The sequence below is a fragment of the Chiloscyllium plagiosum genome, unplaced genomic scaffold (assembly GCF_037043375.1).
Source record: "Chiloscyllium plagiosum isolate Xiang-an unplaced genomic scaffold, Cpla_swu_hap1 HiC_scaffold_9, whole genome shotgun sequence".
Taxonomy (NCBI): Eukaryota; Metazoa; Chordata; class Chondrichthyes; order Orectolobiformes; family Hemiscylliidae; genus Chiloscyllium; species Chiloscyllium plagiosum.
The window spans coordinates 6,965,756-6,990,288 of record NW_028270147.1 but is presented as its reverse complement, the minus strand read 5'-3'; the positions used below and the strand labels follow the sequence as shown (position 1 = coordinate 6,990,288).

Below are 24,533 nucleotides of genomic sequence, written 5' to 3'. Positions count from 1 at the left end.
GTCTTTACGGAATGCTGATAGGGGAGGGGAGGGATATATATCCTTGGTGGTGGGGTCCGTTTGGAGGTAGCGGAAATGACGGCGGATGATGCGCTGTACATGGAGATTGGTGGGGTGGTAGGTGAGGACCAGTGGGGTTCTGTCCTGGTGGCGGTTGGAGGGGCGGGGTTCAAGGGCGGAGGAGCGGGAAGTGGAAGAGATGCGGTGGAGGGCATCGTCGACCACGTCGGGGGGGAAATTGCGGTCCTTGAAGAAGGAGGCCATCTGGGTTGTGCGTTTTTGGAACTGGTCCTCCTGGGAGCAGATGCGGCGGAGTCGAAGGAATTGGGAGAATGGGATGGCGTTTTTACAGGGAGCAGGATGGGAGGAGGTGTAGTCCAGATAGCTGTGGGAGTCGGTCGGTTTGTAGTAGGCTTGATTGTCAAGCCTACTAAGAATCCTGAATGTTTCAATAAGGTCATCTCTCATTCTGCTCAACTCCAATGAGTACAGGCCCAACCTACTCAAACTCCTCATATAAAGTAGTCCAACCATACACAGGATCAACCTAGCAAACCACCTCTAGGCTGCCTTCAATGTCAATATACCTTTCCTTCGATAAGGAATCTGAAATGGTTCATAATATTCCAGGTGTGGTCTGACTAGTGCCTGGTTTAGAAGTATGACATTCTGTATAGTATGAATATATTGCACAGAATTAGAAATGAGCAAAAGTAAATCAAATCATCCTATGAGAGACCATATATAGTTCATGTCAGCTGCAGATTTAATCCTCCGATGAATATCTCAGCCAAGCCCTTTTTATGGTATTGATGTATCATCAGTAGTTTTGGCTGGCAGTCATTTTCGTGTACTCATTGTTTGGCCTGTGTTTTGGTGATAGTGGGGGAGATGTGAGTGGAAGGGATATGCTTGGCAATCCAGTTCTATCTTATTTCCATTGTATCTTGGTGACCGAAATGAACATGGCATTTGAGGGGTATGAAACTACTTCAGATTATGATTAGTAGGTGATTTGGCCTCTTTCAATTTATCCTGCCATTCACTAAGATCGTGACTGATCTGATGGTGCCTTCAACTCCCTCCATTTGCCACATCCCACGTAACCCTTGATTTCCTTGCACATCCCACGTAACCCTTGATTTCCTTGCAGATGTAAGGTCTGTCTGATTCTCTCAACCTTGAATATATTCAGTGCTCTACTTTCCATCTACTCTTGTATTGCTAATTGTAAGTGAGCCTTCTGCTTGATTTGTTGATTTACCATAATAGAATTTAGATTTCCAAGATATGTTTCTTTTTCTAAAGAAAGTTATGCCAAGTAACTTTGGACTCTTTTAAACTTTCTAGGCCAAATTTATTGCCTGTTTCTAGTTGGTCTGAGTAGTAGACCTTCTTTGTACAGCTGCAGTTCTCCTAGTGTTACAAAAACAAAGTGCTGAAGAAATTTAGGCCTGGCAGCATCTGTGGCGAGAGAAACCGAGTTAATGTTTTGATTCCAATGTGACTGTTCTTCAGATCTCCTTCAGTCTCTGTGCTGATGTTGTGTTGCAAAGTATAGATGAGAATTCCCAGATATTAACTCTGAGAACCAAATTTGCAGGTTATGGTGTTCTGTTCTTATTACGCTTCTCAATCCTGGAATCCTTGCGGTGGGAATGTGCTTTTGGACTGCTGAGTTTCTGCAGTGCACCATGTAGGAATATATACAGCATAACAGAGGAAGGAGGGATTTAATACTGAGTTGAGAGGGAGGGAGTGGTTTAAGAAGAATGCCTTGTTTAGCTGCAGGGTCCTGTGTACGCCACCAGTATCATTCAGGATTTTCCCCTTATATGGCCAAATTGGTCAGTGTTTGCGAGTTAGATTGCATTCAAACATCTGTTTTTCTCTGGATCACTTCAAGCATGCTTGAGATCATTCCAGTGCGTGAACAACTTTATTTATCGCAGTTTTGAATTGACTGACTGTTTTGGTTAATAAACTGAAATCTCTTGTTTTTGCACATCTGTTCATCCAGCATTGACCACATGGATTAACTGGCTGTTTCTCTGATGTAATTTCTGTAATCATGTGTAGATGGTCTATGTCCTGTTTTATTATGCGCAACATTTGTGAATGCAGATTAAATTTATCCACCATCAGACTCTGTCTCCACACATCCCTCCCCCACCCCAGCTTTTGAGTGATTTGAAATCTGTTTTAAAAAATAATCATTTGAGCACAAGTCCTGCCCAGTGGAGCAATTGATGTCTAGTTTTCAAAATAAAGATCGAATTTTTGGAACACTGAAGGAATTTGGGTTATAGTGAGTGGGAGGGTAAGTGGAACTGAGTCCATGAAAAGATCAGCCATGATTTTATTGAATGTCGGAGCAGGCTCGAGGGGTCAGATGGCCTACTCCTGCTCCGATTTCCTTTGTTCTTCTGCAAGTTTGGTGTCAACAATTTTCACAACTTGACCAAAAGCTCCTCCGTGCACTATGTGAATAGTGAGAGTAGTGAAGAGAACCAAATAGGCTGTGTCTTACTAGTTGATCAGTGTTAGCATTCTTTGCAGTGCACAAACATTTTCCCCAGGATTGGTTTTAGCCCATTTGATCTGTAATTCACAGTCCAATGGTAGTTTTGTTTTAAATATTGACATCTTTTGTTTGAACTTGCATACCCCCTCCTAAATTGTTGCCATAGCTGCTTGCTCATCTTGCTGTAATAAAAACAAACAACTGTAGATGCTGGAAATCTGAAACAGAGACAAAGTGCTGGAGAAACTCAACAGGTCTGGCCACGTCTGTGGAGAGAAGAACAGTTATTGTTTCATTCAGTTTTCTCTCCACAGATGCTGCCAGACCTGCTGAGATTGTACTTTCAATTTTTATTGCTTATCTTGCTGGTCTTTAATGAAGCCTGTTTGTCTTGTTTTATCCAAATATTTTTATGGCATATCAGTCTAAGAATCTAACAGTATATTTTCTTCAAATACCTTGTTACTGTTTGTAGTGCCCACTACTCCATGAGCATTAGAATGTTTAAATATTATATTTTCTGCAATTTCTTCCTCTATTTAAATATTTTCTAGAAGACTTTTTATAACTGTCCAATTAATACTTCTGAAGTATTCCATAAAATGTAATTACTTTTGAGCTTTGGTTTCACTTTGAACGACTTGATAACTGTTACTCAAGTGCGTTGACACTTTCTGGTTGCTAATTGATTGTGTTTAAGGTCTGCTTACTGCTAAAACTAATCCAACCACCAGCACTACTCTTGAAGTTGGCACTGATCATTTCTGTTAAATTATTCATAAGATCACCTTGCTTGAAAGGGTTCCGACTTTAATCTTACCTCACTGCTTTGCTTAACCTTTAAGAAATCAGAACAATACAAAAGTATGGAAGAATATTTTTTTTTTCTCTACAAAGTGTCAACCTTTTTAAAATAAATCATTGTGGGAGTTGGCTTACTGTATAGCTAAGGTAACTTACCGTGAGCTTAATGGGTGTGATTAACTGATTGTATGACTGTTCATGTACACTAACTTGTATATAAAATACCTTCACTGTGTTTCAGGACAACTCTAACTTGTATATGGTGATGGAGTATGTGCCAGGTGGTGAAATGTTTTCACATCTTAGAAGAATTGGAAGGTTCAGGTAAGGTTTGCATCTATTTGGTTATTTAATGATTTGGATGTGGCTATCAATGAGGTATGGTTGCTCACTTTCCTGATGATCCCAAAGATAGGAGAGTAAGTTAGAATGAAATAGATGCTGCAAAGGGATACAGGTCATGAATGAGCAAATGGAATATAATGTGGCAAGATGTGAAGTTGTCCATTTTGGCAGGATGAATGGAAAAGGTGTGTGTCATCTAAATGATAGACTGTAGAGTTTAAATGCACAGGGACTTTGATGCCCTAGTGTATTTATCACAGAAGGTTAGTATGCAGGTACAGCAATTAAATAAGTCAGCTAATAGAATAGTATTACTTATCGCGAGGAGAATTTAATACATAAGTAGACACTTGCTTTATTGTAATGACATTAAGATTACATTAGGCATAGTGTGTGCAGTATTGCTCTCCTTATTTAAGGAAAGTTGTAAATGCATTGGAAGCACTTCAGAGAAGGATTACAAGACTAACCTGGAATGGGCTAGTTATAGTCATAATCATGGTGGTCTACAGCACGGGAACAGGCCCTTTCGCCTGACTTGCCCATGCCACCGAATTTTCACAATTTAAACTCGTTCCACGTATCTGTGTTTATTCAATATCCCTCATACCTATCCCATCCAAGTACTTGTTTTTAAATATTTCATAAATTAGAAAATTATACTTCCACCAATACCTCTGGCAGCCTGTTCCAGGCACTCACCATGCTGTACATGAAAAAATTGCCCCTCCAAATCATTTTATATCCCTTCCTTTCACCTAAACCTATGCCCTCAAGTTTTAGACTCCTCTAACATGGAGAAAAGCTGTCGACTATCTACCTTATTTATGCCTCTCATGATTTTATAAACCTCTATAAGGCCACCTCTCAGTCTCCTATGCTCCAGGAAAAAGAGTCCCAGCCTATCCAATATTCCATATAACTCAAACCTTCCAGTCCAGGTAGCATCCTAATAATTCTTTTCTGCACTCTTTGTAGTTTGATATCCTTTCTATAGGAGGACAAACTGCACGCAGTACTCTAAATGTGGCCTCACCAACGTCTTGTACAGCTGCAATAAGATGACCCAACTTCCATACCCTTGATGCTCTGACCAATGCCCTGTCTTCACTGCACTGTCTACCTGTGATTCCATTTTCAAGGAGCTATGAACCTATACCCCCAGATCTTTGTTCTATAACACTCCCCAGGGCCCTACTATTCACTGTGTACATTCTGTCCTGGTTTGCCTGACTAAAATACAACAACTTGTACTTATCTAAATTAAAACTCCATCTGCCAATCCTCAGCCCATTGGCCCCAGTTGATCAAGATCTTGGTTGCTTTCCCAGGTAACCACCTTCACTGTCCATCATACCATCAACCTTTGTGTCATCCACAGACCTACAAATCATACCTCTTAAATTTTCATCCAAATCATTTTAATAAATATTATCTCCTAAGGAAAAGATTGACAGGTTAGACTTGCATATGTTGGAGTTTAAAAGATTAGCAGGCAATGTGATTGAAACATAGAAGATCCCAAAGGGTCTTGGCAGGGTGGGTTAGAAGAAGCTGTTTCCTCTTGAGAGAATCTTGGATGTGGGGCTTCTATTTCAAAATAAGGTTTCAGCAAAGTAAAACGCAAAATGGGCTTTTTTTTTGAGAGTTAAGTCTTTGGAACACTGCTCTTCGAAAAGCGATGCAAGTAGAGTCCTTGAATATTTTGAAGGCTGTGGTGGTAAGATTATTGATAAGCAAGGGAGTGAAAGGTTATTTGGGATAGTTATGAACTGAGGGCAGATCCATCCTTTTTGTGCTATAGCAGCATTCTCTTTCTAGTCAGCCTATTTTTCATTTGTCATCAGCAACAACCACACAGGTTTGCAGCCTTCCATATCGCAAGGGAAATGCATCATCAATAATTTGTCTTGTTTTGATCTGATAACCCAAATTGTATTGAATACATTTTTGGTATTTGAATCTGAAATTTAATTTGTGTGTTTTGATTACCGGCTCTGATTTAGCAACCTCTATAAGCAAAACCCTGTCAGTTGAAGTTTGTTTGTCTATAAACTATTGGCGTACACTGTTTTATACAAGTTCTGGTTTTAATATACTGAGCTCAAAAACAAATTATTTGTCAATTTAAATCTGACAAGTTAGTTTCTCCTTTTGGAGAGTGCAGTATTTTCCTTTACATCGTGATGAATTACTTTGATTGTGTTGAGTTTAGATTATACAGAGTTTAGGAAATTATGGGGTGAATTAGTGTGCTTTTATCCACTATAATTCCTTTTTTCAGTACTGAGTCCATAAGTGCTGGTAGTATTTCCAAGGTATCCATGGTGTAAATACCATCGATTGAATTCCTTGAAGGTACTCTATCTGTTATTTACAAGACCAGAATAGAATGATTGAGAGCAAATGCATCCTGCCTGCACTGAATCATTAATGTCACACACTGAACCAGATTTACTGTCTGTCAACCAATATCCTGATCCATAAAAGAATGAGGTGCAAGAAAAAAATACCTCCTCACTGAACGTTTGCTAAGACTTCTGAGATCGAGAAGAAAAAATGCCACAGCCTCAGTTGGCCTTTCTCTTTGTAAAGATGGGTCCAAACCCAATTCTAACTGTATTCTCAAATGATGACACTCAGCAGGGTGAATTGTCAACATTTGCCTAGTGTGCACTTAAGGTTTTAAAGTATGACCCTGCACAATGACACTTCTTGAAGGGGCACTTGTATGAATAATTCTCCTCCATCTGAGCTGAAGAACTGTAACATGCAAAATTATAAATTTTGTAATGGTGGATATCCGTTGTGAAAGTGTGTAGATTCCCATTCTTGTCTCACTAATATACAATTTCTTGAAAAATCTTTTAAAAGGTTTTATGCATAGTCAGTGGATAAATTGAAATTTTTAACTCCTTTGGTTAGTCAGATTTGTAATGTAGTAACTGATTAATTGCAATGCTTTGATCTTTATGTATCTTGTAATCTAGTATTCATATGTTGTATATTTTGGTATTAGCCTGTTAATTGTATTATTAGTTTTTGTTAAATTGATTACTGAATGTATAATTTAAGCTAATTGATTTTTCTTCATAGTGAACCTCATGCACGGTTTTATGCAGCTCAGATAGTCCTGACCTTTGAGTACCTCCATTCACTAGACCTCATCTACAGAGACCTGAAGCCTGAAAATCTTTTAATTGACCAACAAGGGTATATCCAGGTATAGTGTTTGTATTGAGGAATGATCTTTGCCAATTTTGAGTTTCAAACAAATTCCAAGAATTTCAGTTATCTTGGATAATCATTTACGCCTTAATGGGGAAAGAATTTTTGTGTCTGCAATTTAATTTTTAAAGCTAACTTAATTAGTGTCACCCCATCGCACTATAGCAGCCTCTGAACTACCCTCCTCCAACCTCTGAAGAATGTTTTTTTTTATTGAACCTGTCTTTATGCAGTTTATTAAATTGATTCATTTGAGAATGTGTGACAGCTCTGCAGTATCTGCTGGCTCTAAAGAAGAATCCTGACCCTGACTTGGGATTTGAACTTTGGTCTTTATATTTCTATTTAAAAATCAGTAATTTTTCAGGGACATTGGTCTGTGACCGGTTGATGAATACATCTGTGTTGGAGTTGGGAGTGAAATTATATCTAAATTGTTATAGGCAACTGTTTCCATATAGATGTAAGTGTTAAATTAGAAAGCTTCTAGGTTAGACATGACTTTGGTCACCCTTCGATGTTTTGACAAGCAATATGTACTGGCTTAAGATTCTAACATGTATATTTATATCTTTCTCTGCCCAATGGAAGATCCACTGTTTGTTTCTCCACCCCTCAAAGTCTTGCAATTTTCTTTTCAGTTGCCCTCTTGTTTGATTTCAATGATCAACATGATCAGGAAATGATACTTGTGGTTTCTGGTTGTCTTATTGGCATACTTAAAGGAAACACGCAAGAACGTTTCTTACACATTCTCCACCTGCAATCAGCCATTATATTCCAATAACTCTCCCACCATCATCACTAAGAATTTCTTCTTTCAGCCCGCACTGGAACACTTTCCTGGGGCTGGGGCACTTCCAGAGATCAGGAATGACCCTGCAATACTGAGTGATTTAAACATGATTTCTACAAGCTGGTGACCAAATTGTACACTTCATAACATAGAAATAAATTTGCCCAATTAAGTAGGAAGATTATTTTAATGTTAGAACACTAAAAAGGATCTGATATGCATTCTTGGAATTTGTATTGTAGTGTCAACTACAGTACAGAAAAAGGCTTATCATGTCCACGCTAGTCAAAAACAACCCACTATTTTAATCCCATTTTCCAGCACTGGCCCCATAGCTGGGTATGCTTTGACATTGCAAGTGGTGGGTGGCACGGTGGCACAGTGGTTAGCACTGCTGCCTCACAGCGCCTGAGACCCGGGTTCAATTCCCGCCTCAGGCGACTAACTGTGTGGAGTCTGCACGTTCTCCCCGTGTCTGCGTGGGTTTCCTCCGGGTGCTCCGGTTTCCTCCCACAGTCCAAAGATGTGCAGGTCAGGTGAATTGGCCATGCTAAATTGCCCATAGTGTTAGGTAAGGGGTAAATGTAAGGGTATGGGTGGGTTGCGCTTCGGCGGGTCGGTGTGGACTTGTTGGACCGAAGGGCCTGTTTCCACACTGTAATGTAATCTAATCTAATCTAATCTACATCTAAATACTACAAAAAAGTTACAAGGATTTCTGCGTCAACCACTCGTATAGGCAGTGTGTTTCAGGTTCCCACCACCCTCTGGGCAAAAAAGTTTAGCCTCACGTCTCTAAACCTTTTGCCAATGACCTTAAATCTATGCCCTCTAATATTGTATTACGATACTCCCCATTTCCATTTTTGGATCTTCATATTACCAACTTATTTACATTAAAGATATAATTTAGGTCTCTGGCTTCTATCTTCAGCCAACTGCTAATTGCCACAATTATCTCAATGGTAAAGTGAAACTGCCTTTATTCTGATTTTTGTCATGTTGCTGTGCACAACAAAATAAAGATTACAGGTCTCCATTTTAAACAGATTTTTTATGATGTGATCCAAGGAATGTGTTCTCATGGAGTCCTACAGCACAGACACAGGCCCTTTGGACCAAACTGGTCCATGCCAACCAAAACATCCATCCACGTTAACCCCATTTCCCTGCACTTGTTCTGTGCTCTATTTCTTCCCCTTCATTTCCTGGGGGTTAGGGTGCACCCCTATGTAAAGGTCCAGGGGAAGTGTGTGGGGGGGGGAGAGAGAGAGAGAGAGAGGGCAGGAGGTCAGTCATTTGGAGACGGTGCCTGGGCTCCCATTGATGTCCAGGACTGTTCTCGGCAGCATTTCAGTGAGCCGAGATTTTTAATCATTGTACCTGTAAATAAAAGATGCGTCAGGGCTGAAACAGCTCTTTGATGTAATGTTCTGTTGGGACCTCGAGATCTCCTTTGGATAATCTGATACCCGGATAATCAAGGTTCCTCTGTAGTTGACTCTCAATGAGCCTCTGGGCAATTAGGAATGGGCAACAAATGCTGACGTAGCCAGCGATGTCCTTAACCCATGAATGAATTTTGGGGTAGCGCAGTGGTTCAGTGGTTAGCACTGCTGCCTCACAACACCAGGGACCCAGGCTCAATTCCAGTCTCGGGTGACTGTCTGTGTGGAGTTTGCACATTCCCTCCATGTCTGCGTAGGTTTCCTCCGGGTGCTCCGGTTTCCTCCCACTGTCCAAAGATGTGCAGGTCAGGTGAATTGGCCATGCTAAATTGCCCCATAGTGTTAGGTGCATTAGTCAGAGGGAAATGGGTTTGGGTGGGTTACTCTTCGGAGGGTCGTGTGGACTGGTTGGGCCAAAGGGTCTGTTTCCACACTGTAGGGAATCTAATCTAATCTAAAATAAAAACAATATAATTTTAATCTTTTATAGGTCACAGATTTTGGTTTCGCGAAAAGGGTAAAGGGAAGAACTTGGACACTTTGTGGAACCCCAGAATATTTGGCTCCAGAGATTATTCTCAGCAAGGTAAACCTGTGATAAGATGGATCTTTGAATATCAATAAACCTTCCTTACAGTATTGGCATTGAATACAGCACCAGTGCAATAAAGTTTCAATAAGAAATTCTGTTTGAGGTGCCTGAGCACGTTTGAGTGAGGTGATGTGCCCCAGTGTTAGTTTAAGCTTTTCTTTTATAAGCTTTTCTTCATCTAGGCATGTTTCTCTCTGCAATTTCGGAGAAGATTTGTAGCTCAGCTTGTGGATCAGGTTGTGAGTTTGCTCGCTGAGCTGGTTAGATTAGTTCTCAGATGTTTTGTCACCGTGCTAGGTAACATCATCAGTAAGCCTCTGATGAAGTACTGGTGTTCTGCCCCGCTTGCTATTTATATCTGTTTGGTGGGTGATATTGCTTCCGGTTCTATTTCTGAGAGGTTGGTAAATGGGGTCCAAATCGATATGTTTGTTAATGGAGTTCTGGTTTGAATGCCAGGCCTCCAGGAATTCCTGAGTGTGTCTTTGGCACAGTGTAATCACAGTTGAACTTTCAAAGTGTTTATCTATTTGGGGGAAATTATATTGGTGCTGTAGACCAAGTTCTTTGTGTTGTATACTGGAATGTGCTTATTTTCATTTTGTAGGGCTACAACAAAGCAGTGGATTGGTGGGCACTGGGAGTTCTCATCTATGAAATGGCAGCTGGGTACCCTCCATTCTTTGCAGACCAGCCTATACAGATCTATGAAAAGATTGTCTCTGGAAAGGTAAAGTTTGATGAACTTAACAAATATGCAAAAGAATGCATATTTTGTAGAATACCTCTCATTCTTCCATTTTGTATTGTTGGTTTAGCAGGAATTTGTCTTTGGGGTACTCATGTGTCACTTTGTCTTTTTCGTGTCTCTCTCACTAATACCAATTAACCTTCAGAAGTGTTCTCTTAATCCCCCTAGTGGTTGAATGGGTACACTGAAGTGGATGTGACAGTTGGCTACCATGATAGCTCCTAATAGCCGTTCAATAGTTCCTACTGGAAAGTGTTCAGGTGAAGGAAGCTTCTTGCTCCTCACTGACGCCAGTGATTTATTTGTCAGCACTCTCTATCCTGGATTACACATGGAAGGGAAGGGGGGAAATAAAGATTCACTTGGCCATGCGAGGAAATGTTCCGTCTGTGACACCCTCATCCCAAAATCTGCCAATTGCTGTACTCACTGGCCCTAATTTACTAAGGTCAGTAAATTCACCTTTAAGTGGCTTCTTTCAGAAGTTGGTGTCTGGGGTAGTAATTTAGCTCCTGAGAAGTTTCTCAACTATGAAATTTACTTGGAAATATATTGCCTTCTATCCTCTGGATCCCCATTTACAAATAGTTTTGAGGATATTGAGTGTAATTTTACAAAGTGTCCAGGTCCATTGAGGGTCAGCTTAACTCAGTTAGCAGCACTGTCACCTAACTTAGTACGATCAGGCTTCATTCCACAGCATTATGACCCTGCTGAGCATCTGGTACATTGTCTCCATTGTAATCTTGCAAACGAATTGCAAAACCAAGTCTCATGTCTCAGTTCAGATGGACATCAGATCTGCAGCTCTATTTAAAGACTCTCAAAAACTTCTCCAGTATCCTGGCCTGGCATTCACCCTTCAACAAACCCTGCTGTTGTGTGGCACATTATCAAATGCCTTTATGAAATCCATGGTGCACATCAGCAACATTGCTATCGTCAATCCTCTCATCAAAAATCACAAACAGCTCGGTTAAACACAAATTCCCTTAATATCTGCCATTTTCTTTAATCAGTCCATATTTGCCCAAGTAACTTATCATTTTTTCAACTAATAATGCTTTGAAACATGCAGCAGGCCTGGAATCTGAATTTCAGTAAACAAAATGCTGCTACCTGCATATTGGTATAGTTTTACAGTGTTATACCATAGTCTGTGTTTCATCACTGCTGATGCTGAAAGTCTCTGCTTCAACCATTGGATAGAGATCTGAAGGCACTCCCAGGACTAATCTTTTGTACACATGGGCAAGGCAAGGTTACTTTGATTCTCAAAGATTCAAATGTATTTTTTAAAAACGGACTTAAATTCCAGCTGGACTTTCCTGCTGTGAGGTGAATGAAAGTTGCAGTTTTCCTATTTGTGAAAACTGCGTTGTAACTGGTCACCTAAAATTCCAAGGAATGTATTGAGATGCGCTGTTTTAAAGTCATATTATTACTTCAAAGTTTGTGCGAAGGTTTGTAGCTCGGGTGCTCGTTGTTGTGGTTCTGTTCGCCGAGCTGGGAATTTGTGTTGCAGACGTTTCGTCCCCTGTCTAGGTGACATCCTTAGTGCTTGGGAGCCTCCTGTGAAGTGCTTTTGTGATCTTTCCTCGGCATTTATAGTGGTTTGAATCATATTGATGTCACAAGGAATTAAGGGCTACAGGGAGAATGTGGGGAAGTGGAGTTGAAGTGCCCATCAGCCATGATTGAATGGCGGAGTGGACTCAATGGGCCGAATGGCCTTACTTCCACTCCTATGTCTTGTGGTCTTATATTATTACTTCTACTCTCAAAATACTGACTGGCTTGCTTTGTTTATTCAGGTGCGGTTCCCTTCTCACTTCAGTTCAGACCTGAAAGACCTGTTGCGAAATTTGCTTCAGGTAGATCTGACCAAACGATATGGGAACCTCAAAAACGGTGTGAATGACATTAAGAACCACAAGTGGTTTGCCACTACAGATTGGATTGCTATTTACCAGAGGAAGGTAGGTGTCCTGATTTTCTTTTTAAAAATGTTCGACTAAATTAGTAAATCTAGCAGATGCTTGGGCCACAAGTATGACTTGTGCATTAATTCTCATTGTGCACCCATCCTCTTTTACCTGTCCGATCCCTGAAGGCTGCAAATTTATTTACTTCAAATGCCTATCCAATTTCCATTTGAAATTATTCATCACCCCTGTTTCAATCACCCTCCAGGGCAGTGGGTTTCAGATCATAGAGACGTACAGCACAGAAACAGAGCCTTCAGTCCAACTTGTCTGTTCCATCCGGATATCCGAAACTGATCTCGTCCCATTTATCAGCACTTGGCCCATATCCCTCCAAACCCTTCCTACTCATGTACCCATCCATATGCTTCTTAAGTATTGTAATTGTACCAGCCTCCACCATTTCCTCTGGCAGGTTGTTCCAGACATGCACCACCCTGTGTGAAAAAGTTACCCCTTAAGTGCCTTTTAAATCTTTCCCCTCTCACCTGAAACCTATGCCTTTGAATTTTGGACTCTCCTACCCTGGGGAAAAAGACCTTGGTTATTCACCCTATGATTTTATAAACCTCTATAAGATCACCCCTCAACCTCTGCACCAGTGAAAATAGCCCCAGCCCATTCAGCCTCACCCTATAGCTCAAACCCTCCAAATTCAGCAACATTCCTCTAAGTCTTTTCTGAACCTTTTCAAGTTTCACATCTTTCCTATAGCAGGGAGACCAGAATTCAATGCAATATTCCAAAAGTGGCCTCACCAATGTCCTGTACAACCACAATATGACATCCCAATTCAATGCATTGACCAATAAAGGCAAGCATGCCAAATGTTGCCGTCAATACCCTATTTACTGATGAATCCACTTTGAAGGAACTATGCACCTGCACTCCAGGGTCTCTTTGTTTGGCAACACTCCCCAGGACCTTACCATTGAGTGTATAAGGCCTGCCCTGATTTTCCTTGTCAAAGTGTAACATCACACAATTATCCAACTTAACCTCCAACTGCCACTCCTCAGCCCATTGGCCCATCTGATCAAGTACACATTGTACTCTTCACTGTCTGCTATACCGCCAATTTTGGTGTCATCTGCAAACTTGCTAAATGTACCTCCTTTTTTCACATCCAAATCATTTATATAAGTGACAGTGAACCCAGCACCTGTCCTTGTGACACACTGTTTATAAGACCATAGATATAGGAGTGGAAGTAAGATCATTCGGCCCATTAAGTCCACTCCGCCATTTAATCATGGCTGTTGGGCATTTCAACTCCACTTACCCGCACTCTTCCCGTAGCCCTTAATTACTTGTGAGATTAAGAATTCATCAATCTCTGGCTTGAAGACATTCAACATCCCGGCTTCCACTGCGCTTTGTGGCAATGAATTCCACAGGCACATCACACTCTGGCTGAAGAAATGTCTCCTCATTTGCGTTGTAAATTGACCCCCTCTAATTTTAAGGTTGTGCCTACCAGTCCTAGTCTCCCCACCTAACAGAAACAACTTCCCAGCGTCCACCCTGCATTATCTTGTAAGTTTCTATTCGATCTCCCCTCAACCTTCTAAACTCTAATGAATACAATCTCAGGATCCTCAGCCATTCATTGTATGTTAGGCCTAACATTCCAGGAATCATCCGTGAGAATCTCCGCTGGACACGCTCCGGTGCCGGTATGTCCTTCGAGGTGTGGGGCCCAGAATTGGACACTGTATTCTAAATGGGGCCTAACCTGAGTTTTATAAAGTCTGAGAAGCACATCGCTACTTTTATATTTTAACCCTCTTGAGTTAAATAACAACATTACATTCGCTTTCTTAATCACGGACTCAACCTGCAAGTCAACCTTGAGAGAATCCTGGGCAACACTCCCGGATCCCTTTATACTTTGGCTTTATGGATTTTCTCACCATTTAGAAAATAGTTCATGCCTGTATTCTTTTTTGCTGAAGTGCAACACCTTGTGTTTGGTTACGTTGAATATCATCAGCCATTTCCTGGACCACTCTCCTAAACTGTCTAAATCTTTCTGCAGCCTTCCCACCTCAGAACTACCTGCCTGTCCACCTAACTTCGTACCATTGGCAAACTTCGCCAGAATGCCCCCAGTCCCTACTTCCAGATCATTAATGTATAACGCAAACAGCTGCGGCCCCAACACTGAACTCTGCGGGACACCATTTGTCACTAACTGCCATTCCAAAAAAAGAACCTTTTATCCCAAATCTCTGCCTTCTGTCAGACAGCCAACCTTCAATCCATGCCAGTAGCTCACCTCCAACACCATGATCCCTCACATTACTTAATAGCCTCCTGTGAGGCACCTCATCGAAGGCCTTTTGGAAGTCTAGATAGATAATATCTAGATATTGCTAACTTGTTTTAATTTGACCCTGCTCTTCCAGGAATTTAGAAATCTCATCCTGGACGATGGATTCTAGACTTTTACCAACAACTGAGGTTAGGCTAAATGGCCTATAATTTTCCATCTTTTGTCTTGATCCTTTCTTGAACAAGATGGTTACAACAGCGATTTTCCAATCATCTTGGACTTGCCCTGACTCCAGAGACTTTTGAAAGATCACAATCAATGCCTCTGCTATTTCCTCTGAAGAAGTAACAAAGAGGATTGATGAGGGCAGAGTGGTAGATGTGATCTATATGGACTTCAGTAAGACATTTGATAAAGTTCCCCATGGGAGACTGGTTAGCAAGGTTAGATCTCATGGAATACAAGAAAACTAGCCATTTGGATACAAAACTGGCTCAAAGGTAGAAGACAGAGGGTGGTGGTGGAAGGTTGTTTTTCAGACTGGAGGCCTGTGACCAGTGGAGTGCCACAAGGATCGGTGCTGGGTCCTCGACTTTTTGTCATTTACATAAATGATTTGGATGTGAGCATAAGAGGTATAGTTAGTAAGATTACAGATGACACCAAAATTGGAGGTGTATTGGACAGCGAAGAGGGTCACCTCAGATTACAACAGGATCTTGACCAGATGGGCCAATGGGCTGAGAAGTGGCAGATGGAGTTTAATTCAGATAAATGTGAGGTGCTGCAATTTGGGAAAGCAAATCTTAGCAGAACTTATACACTTAATGGTAAGGTCCTAAGGAGTGTTGCTGAACAAAGAGACCTTGGCTTACAGGTTCATAGCTCCTTGAAAGTGGAGTCGCAGGTAGATAGGATAGTGAAGGTGGTGTTTGGTATGCTTTCTTTTAGTGGTCAGAGTATTGAGTACAGGAATTGGGAGGTCATGTTGTGGCTGTACAGGACATTGGTTCATCCACTGTTGGAATATTGCTTGCAATTCTGGTCTCCTTCCTATCGGAAAGATGTTGTGAAACTTGAAAGGGTTCAGAAAAGATTTACAAGGTTGTTGCCAGGGTTGGAGGATTTGAGCTACAGGGAGAGGCTGAACAGGCTGGGGCTGTTTTCCCTGGAGTGTCGGAGGCTGAGGGGTGACCTTATGAAGTTTTACCAAATTATGAGGGACAGAGATAGGGTAAATAGGCAAAGCCTTTTCCCTGGGATGGGGAGGGCAAAGATATAAGAGACCTAGGGGGCAACTTTCACACGCAGGGTGGTATGAGTATGGAATGAGCTGCCAGAGGATGTGGTGGAGGCTGGTACAATTGCAACATTTAAGAGGCATTTGGATGGGTATATGAATAGGAAAGGTTTGGAAGGATAGGGGCCGGGTACTGGCAGGTGGGACTAGATTGGGTTGAGATATCTGGTCGGCATGGACGGGTTGGACCGAAGGATCTGTTTCCATGCTGTACATCTCTATGACTCTAACTCGAGGATGTAGCCCATCAGGGCCAGGAGATTTATCAATTTTTAGACCTTTTAGCTTTTCTAGCACTTTCTCTTTTGTAATGGCTACCATACTCAACTGTGCCTCTTGACTCCCCATAATTGTTGAGATATTATTCATGTTTTCCAATGTGAAGACTGACATAAAGTGCTTATTAAGTTCTTCAGCCATTTCCTTATCTCCCATCACCAGCCTTCCTGCATCAATTTGGTCCAGCCGAATTTCTACTTCTGCCCCTCATTTATTTCTTATTTATTGAAAGAAAATTTTGCTATCATTTCTGATATTGTTGGCTACCTACCTTCATATTTGATCCTCTCCTTCCTTATTTCTCTCTTTGTTGTCCTGTTTGTTTTTGTAGCCTTCCCAATCTTCTGGTTTCCCAGTGCTCTTGGCCACTTTATAGCCTCTCTCTTTTTATTTGATACATTTCCTTACTACTTTTGTCAGCCATGAAACTCTTGCCATTGCTGCCCTGTCTTCCCCGCTAGGCTCTGCTTCCAGTTAATTTTAGTCAGTTCCTCTCTCGTGTCCCTGTAATTACCTTTATTTAACTGTAAACCGTTACATCCAATTTTCCTTCTCTCTTTCAAACTGCAGACTGAACTCGACTATATCATGACCGCTGCCCCCTAAGTGCTCCTTACTTTAAGATCTTGCATAATGTTTGGCTCATTACATAGCACTAAGTTCAGAATAGCCTGGTCCCTTTTGGGCTCCATCAGAAACTGTTCCAAAAAGCCATCCTGTAAGCATTTCATCAATTCCCTTTCTTTGAATTCACGGCAACGTTATTCACCCAGTCCGCCTGCATATTGAAGTCCCTCATGATCACTGTGACCTTGCCTTTCTGACATGCCCTATCTATTTCCCAATACATTTTGCACCCCTGGTCCTGACTGTTGTCAGGTCTGTACATAACTCCCATTATGGTTTTTTTTGCCTTCGTGGTTCCTCAACTCCATCCACACATCCTCAGACCCTATGTCATTCAGTGCCATAGATTTAATTTCATTCTTAACTAACAAGGCAACCCCGCCCCTTCTGCCTACCTCCCTGTCTTTGCAATAGGTTGTAAATCCTTGGGTGTTTAACTGCCAGTCCTGAACCCCCTGCAACCACGTCTCGGTGATGCCTACCACATCATAATCATTCACGATGACCGATCTCCAGTCTAAAAACAGTCCTCTACCACCATCCTCTGTCTCCTACCTTCAAGCCAGTCCTATTGGCTAGTTGTCCTAGATTGCATGTGATCTAACCTTGCTAAGTAGTGTACCATGCAGAATCTTATTGGATGCCACGCTGAACTCCATTTGGACAACATCTACCATTCTGTCTGCATCAATCTTCTCGGTTGCCAAGTTAGTGAGACACCTTCTCCCCCACACAAAGCCATGTTGACTATCCCTAATCAGTCCTTGCCTTTCAAAATGCATGTAAATCCTGTTCCTTGGAATTCTCTCCAACTACTTACCACTATCGTCAGGCTCACCGGTCTGTAGTTCCCTGGTTTTTCTTTACAGCATTTCTTAAATAATGGTACAACATGAGTCACCTTACAGTCTTCCAGCAGTTGTGACTATCACTGATACAAATATCTTAGCAAGGGCCCAGCAATCTCTTCCCTAGCTCCCCGCAACTTTCTGGGATATACTCGATCAGGTCCCAGGCTTTATCTATTTTATGCATTTTAAGACCTACAGCACCACCTCTTCTGTAATATGGACACTTTTCAAGACATCACTATTTATCTTCTCAAGTTCCCTAACTTCCATGTCCTGCTCCACAATAAATACTGAAGCAAAATATTTGTTTAGTATCTCACCAATGATTAGATTAGATTAGATTCCCTACAGTATGGAAACAGGTCCTTCAGCCCAACAAGTCCACACAACCCTCCGAAGAGTAACCCACCCAGAATCATTCCCCTATCCTATATTTACCCCTGACTAATGCACATAACACTACAGGCAATTTAGCATGGCCAATGCACCTGATCTGCACATCTTTAGATAGTGAGAGGAAACTGGAGCACCTGGAAGAAACCCATGCAGACACTGGGAGAATGTGCAAACTCCACACAGTCACCCAAGGCTGGAATCAAACCTGGGTCCCTGGCGCTGAGGCAGCAGTGCTAACCACTGAGTCACCATGCCACCCCTCAATCTCCTGCTGTTCCACACATAGACAGCCTCATGGTCTTTAAGTGGCCTATTCTCTTCATATATTTGTAGAATTTCTTCAGGTTCTCCTTAACCCTGTTTGCTAAAGGTATCTCCTGTCCCCTTTTTGCCCTCCTGATTTCACTCTGAAATGTACTCCTACTGCCCTTATACTCTTCTTGGGATTCACTTAGTCACAGCTGTCTATATCTGACATGTGCCGCTTCATTTTTCTTAACCAGAGCCTTAATTTAAGTAGTCATCCAGCATTCCCTACACCTGCCAATCCTGCCCTTTGCACTAACAGGAACATACTGTCTCATAATCTCATTCTTGAAGGCCTGCCACTTTTCAACCATCCCTTTACCTGTGCACGCCTCCCCCAATCAACTTTTGAAGTTTCCTGCTTAATATCGTCAATTTACAACTTCAGCTTTTAGATCAGGTCTATTCCTTTCCATAACTATTTTAGAACTAATAGAATTATGATCACTTGTCCCAAAGTGCTCCCCCATTGACATCTTAGTCACCTGCCCTGTCTTATTTCCCAAGAGAAGATCAAGTTTTGCTCCTTCTCTAGTAGGTACATCCATTTGTAGTTCAGGCTGAGGGTCTGGATGCAAATTTGCTCACTGAGCTCAGTGAGCAAACTTACATCCAGAGATACGTCCATATTGAATAAGAAAATTCTTAATTCTTAAAATTACATACTTAATAAATTCCTCTCCATTAACACTATTGCAGTCCCAATCTATGTTTGGGAAGTTAAAATCCTTACCATTACAAACTTATCTGAGATCTCCTGACATGTTTACTCCTCAATTTCCGGCTGACTATTGGGGGACTGAAAGTAAGGTCATCCCTTTCTTATTTCTCAGTTCCACCCATATGACTTCACTGGGCATTCTCCCAGGAATATTCTTCCTAAATACAACTGTAATGTTGTGCTTAACCAAAAACGCCACTCCCCTTCCTCCCTTGCCCCCTCTCCCCTTTCTATTCCTTCTTATAGTATCTGTACCCTGGGTTATTAAGGTGCCAGTCCTGCCCCTCCCTGAACCACATTTCTGTAATAGAGCTGATATCCCAGTCCCATGTTCATCTACCCTTCTGTCAGGCCTCTTATATTGAAGAAAATGCAGTTTATTTATCAGTCTTACTTCATCCTCTTACACTTTGGTTTAACTTACTTACAGTGACCACCCCTTCCCTTCCCACAAGCCCATACCATGCATATTTTGCACAAAACCACTTTTTTCAAAAGTATAAGTAGATCATAAAAGGAGTCTGATCTGACTGTGCACCATGTATTTTCTTTACTGCTTAAGGTAGCTAGGTGAGTGGGAGCCCATTTCGCTTCAGACTCCAGGCAGTCGGGCAAGCAATCTCAGGAATTGGAAGAAGTCATAAGTTTGTCACTGGGAAAGTCTGACATATTGCAGATTCTTTTTGATTCCATTCCACAAGGAATACTCAAACTAATTTCCCAAAATTGACAACCCTTTTGTTTTTCATTTGGAGCCCATGATCTGGCATTCAGTGAGGTGATTTTGCAGTTCCAGTTTTATCCAGGTCCACAAATCATGTGAACCATAGAAAGCAGATTTGATGGTACATACTGGGGGCTATTTTGTCAGTTCAGGATTCTTCAAATCTAATTTTAAAGAAATAAGCAAAGGCAAAATTTTGCTGGTTTTGGGACATCGGAAATAAAAAAAGTGCTAGGGAAACACAGATCTGGCAGTATCTACAGAGAGAGAAACAGTTAACATTTTGAGTCCGGTATGACTCTGAAGGGAAACATAGAAACGGATGTGGTTTATCCAATTGAAAAGGGGAGGTAGGGAGGAACAAGAATAGAACAAAAAAAGTAGAAGCAAGGGAGATTACAGATCAGAGTTGATCAGAGTTATTACAGAACAAAAGGTCATGAGAGATGAGAAGAAAGAAAGAAAAAGAATCAGAATAAGTGTTAGTAGCAGAATAAAGATAAACTCTGACTGAAAGCAAAAACATGAAAATGAGAGACACAGGGCAAACCTGTATCAAAATGTAGCGCTGACTTCATGGTCTGAAAGTGTCAAACTCCATGTTGAGACAAGAAGGTTGTCAAATACCTCAGAAAAAGCGATGCAGTCCCTCCAACTTGTGTTTGGTCTCAGTAGAACACTGCAGAAATTAGAGCAAGAAGAGATTTTCAATGAAATAGAAAAAGCTTCTGGGTATTTTTCACATTATCTGAATTGCAACCAAAGGTCTGAAATGCCTGACCACCTCTGCAACACATTTGATTCCCTCTCCTTCCAATTTCTACGACTTGTTCCTCTTGGCTGCTTGCATGTAATGGGTTTACATTGTCCCAATTCACAGATTATTTTTAATTCTGGTAAAGACAGTCAAAGGCACAACAGTGAAGCTGACGCAGGAATCTGAAATCTTTCTTCACATTAATAAACCACATGGTGGATGCTGAAATTGAGGAGTTAGATGGAAAGAGCTGCAACTGCCTCTCACTGAGGTTTTATCCTCAAGTCCAGCACCGGCAAACTGAATTGTTCATTTGCATACTACCATGCACATTTTAAAATTTTGTTAACAAATGTTATCTTTGTTCTTTCCATTTGTGGCTGTAAACAATGCAGTTGGTGAGTGGCTTTGTTTTAGTGTTTGCTTTTCAGTTTGGTAGATGGAGACAATTTGTCTGGTGACTGCAGTGGGTTTACGTGTGCCTCAGTAGAACTGTTGTTCCAGAGCTATCATTCCAGTGACCTTTGTCTATCTCATCCTCTTACACTTTGATATTGTTTCAGGTGGAAGCTCCATTCATACCAAAGTGCAGAGGCCCAGGCGACACCAGCAATTTTGATGATTATGAAGAAGAAGACATCCGTGTCTCTTTAACCGAAAAATGTGCTAAGGAATTTGCTGATTTTTAGAGAGAAAGAGACCGTCAGGGCTTGTATTTGGGATCTTTGCACTCTGCTAACAGATGGGGTGGAGCGGAAACCATCTTATTCGTCGAAACAATTACTTAGTTTCTTCATTCCACAAGGCTGAGGTCCTTCTTGCCATAATTCATGTGTGCAGTTAGCACAGCCCTCATACACAGGCACATTTACGCAAAGCACTACCTGTGCTACGACACAAAAACTAGACCACTTTCTTATTGTTTCCTTCCTTCCTTCCTTCCTTTGTTCTCCAGCAGTTGCCTTTGTGTCATGTAGTTTGTTTTTTCCCCCCCCTTTGAAAACGGCAATTTGCAGAGAGTGAAACATTTTGTTTAAGTGTAAAGTTAGAGCAAGTGTTTCAGGATTTTTTTGCACTTGGTGTGACTTAGCCCAAAGTGAAAGCTGAACGTTGCTTCTAGTGTTCGCAGCCACAATTCCTGTCTGTCATGTCTGAGAGGTCACAGTTGTTAGAACACCTTACCTTGTAGAAATTAAGAAGCAGACTCCTAGAACCTAGACAGCATTTTTGGCATTTTTTTTTTTGGAAGTAGTACTTGTTCTCTGTGTATTTATAAATAGACTGAACAAAAGCAAGTTCTCCCGGACATGACCAAAATAAGGTAGAATTGATTGGACGATTGGAGCAGGGTATGCAGAGCCTGTGCCTTGAATACTCCTGTACTATCAAATTCAGCTGCCCTTCCCAATTTCTTTTGTATTCATCTGGGCAGGATCCAGGCCTGACACTCACCGGATGCTGCAGTCTGCTGAACACCATCTGAGTAAAGCTACCAGCAGGTAATCTTCAGACTAGCTTTGTCTCCCTATCATTCGTAACTGTGTTGCGCCAGCATGTCAAAGCGTAGTCAGTTGTTGGGGTAACCATCCTACACAACTCGAATTTCATTGCGTGTTCTTATTAGATGATGGACAGTGGAAGGAGGAAGGATTCCTGTTACAGGTGGTATGCTTTGAAAGGAAGAAAAATAGCGGCATCAGATTCTATCAGGGATTAGAGACGTGAAATTATTTTAATCGTAATGATTTGACATCAGAAACTCTAAAAGGGCAAGGTAAATGGTTTTATGCACGGATTCAGTCGTTAGCTGTATACAGTATAGTGAGCAAATGCACTATATATGAGCATGCAGTGGGGCTGCAGTCCTCCATTTTTGTTTTAAGATGCTGCATAAGTAAAGAAGGTCACTGCCAGGATTGTGTTTGATTCTGAGGCACAGTGTTGTGATGCTGAAATGATATCTGGGCAAATGCTAAAAGATTAATCACTCCATAATTAGCTTTTCAGACTAATAATTTTTAGTGCTTTGGTACATGCATTGCAAAATACTTAACACAGGTAACAACTGCCATGTTTCCACTATCTTTACCATTTTTTATATATATTTGTTTGTCTCCCTGGGAACAGAACTTAAGAGTTTGCAGGTGTTAGGCTCAGCTACTAGGTAGATGCATTGTCATATAATGACATAATCTGTTGCTACAGGAAAGGGCTAGTGCTTTCACATCCTCGTTGAAGCACTTTTCCTCATGTATTTCAGTGTTGTTAAATCATGGGTTATGGATTCAGTGGATCTGTACACGCTAACATTTTTTTAACCAATTCATTTTAATCAGATTAGTTTTATTTGTACACTTACAGCACACAATTCTGATTCCTTTCTCTCGCACATATATATATATCTATATATATTTATATATTTATGTATGTATATGAAATAAACCTCTCTAACAGTTTAAATTGAAACGGTTTCTTATGTACTGAAGCAGGCTGAATTCAGATTGGTTCAGATAAATACAGGAAAGGAAAGCAATGAATTTTAATAAACCAACTTGATTTGGCTTAGAACCAGAGTATTTGCTTGAGTTAGCACTAAGGAAACATTGACACAATGTCCTCTTAACCTGAAGGGAACTCATGGAAGTAAGGCCTTTAGACATTTGCATTACCAGTATGAGCTGTAATATCAAACATTCTGTTTGTCGTCTTGGCTGTCAAAACATTTGCACACCAGTGTCCATTATGAGGCTGACATTGACAGCAGTTTTTTTCATCCACCCATATTTACCTGTATGTGCAAGGGAAGTATAAGATACTTTGCTGTAGCAGATTTTATGTAACTAAAGAAATGTAAGGTCACATTAATAAATTTAAAAGTTCCTTTGTATGAAAATGTTAAAATCTTTTTGTATTTCATTTAGACTGAGGACATGCTGTTGTATGCTAGCTGTATGCGATAAATTCTACAGTAACTTTGTTGTCGTTTATGGACTTAAAGGTTTTAATAAACGCTGAAGATCACATTACTGACTGGCTTATGTTATTAAAGCTTGGACAATCAGCTACTATGTTTGTAGTGCTCCAGCCTTTGGAAGACTGTGTTCATGGGAAAACGTCTAAAATTAGAATGTTTTTACTTGCTATGACTACATTCTTTTCTGGGGAGCATGGTATTTTATTTCTATAATAGATCAGTTTTGATCAGCATTGTGTAGATGTCTGATGAGCACTGTTTTACATCAGCTTTGATTTGCTATTTATATTTTTTAAAGTAAGAAGTGGTTGTAGCACTGTTTGTGGATAATGCAGTGAAAGTGACAACGAGAGGGCACAGGATTTCCTCATGCTGGACTTTCTTGTATTAACAAGGTGTCTTTGAGAATTTGGTGTGCCTAAAGAGAGTGGATTTTTTTTCTTGTTAGTTAGCACACCTCCATCCATTGATAGTGTTTGCTTCATGGGTGGTGCTCCCACCTTGTGAATCCTGTAATGCCCTTCAGCCTAGTGGTATTATCGCTGGATTGTTAATTCAGAGACCCAGATAATGTTCTGGGATCCTGGGTTCAAATCGTTCCATGGCAGATGGTGGAATTTGAATTCAATAAAAATCTGGAATTGAAAATCTAATGACTGCTATAAGTCCATTGTCAATTGTCGGAAAACCTCATCTCGTTCACTAATGTCCTTCTAGGGAATGAAATCTGCCATCCTTATTTGGTCTGGCCTACATGTGATTCCAGACCCACAGCAATGTGGTTGACTGTCAACTGCTCTGGACAATTAGGGATGGGCATTAAATGCTGCCTTACCAGCAATACACTCAT

At 41.0% G+C, this 24,533-nt stretch overlaps 1 protein-coding gene across 3 annotated transcripts in view; it reads left to right on the top strand.

The window, feature by feature from the left end:
• The window catches only part of LOC122554117 (cAMP-dependent protein kinase catalytic subunit beta), a 197,368-nt gene extending 173,636 nt beyond the window's left edge, over positions 1 to 23,732 (top strand). For all 3 annotated transcript variants that reach the window (XM_043698626.2, XM_087990385.1, XM_043698624.2), the window contains 6 exons: positions 3,570 to 3,652; positions 6,770 to 6,896; positions 9,636 to 9,731; positions 10,345 to 10,467; positions 12,303 to 12,467; positions 21,273 to 23,732. In XM_043698626.2, coding sequence (XP_043554561.1) covers positions 3,570 to 3,652; positions 6,770 to 6,896; positions 9,636 to 9,731; positions 10,345 to 10,467; positions 12,303 to 12,467; positions 21,273 to 21,398 — 720 coding nt within the window. In that variant the 3' untranslated portion in view covers positions 21,399 to 23,732. The remainder of the gene's footprint in view (positions 1 to 3,569; positions 3,653 to 6,769; positions 6,897 to 9,635; positions 9,732 to 10,344; positions 10,468 to 12,302; positions 12,468 to 21,272) is intronic.
• Positions 23,733 to 24,533: the final 801 nt, after the last annotated feature.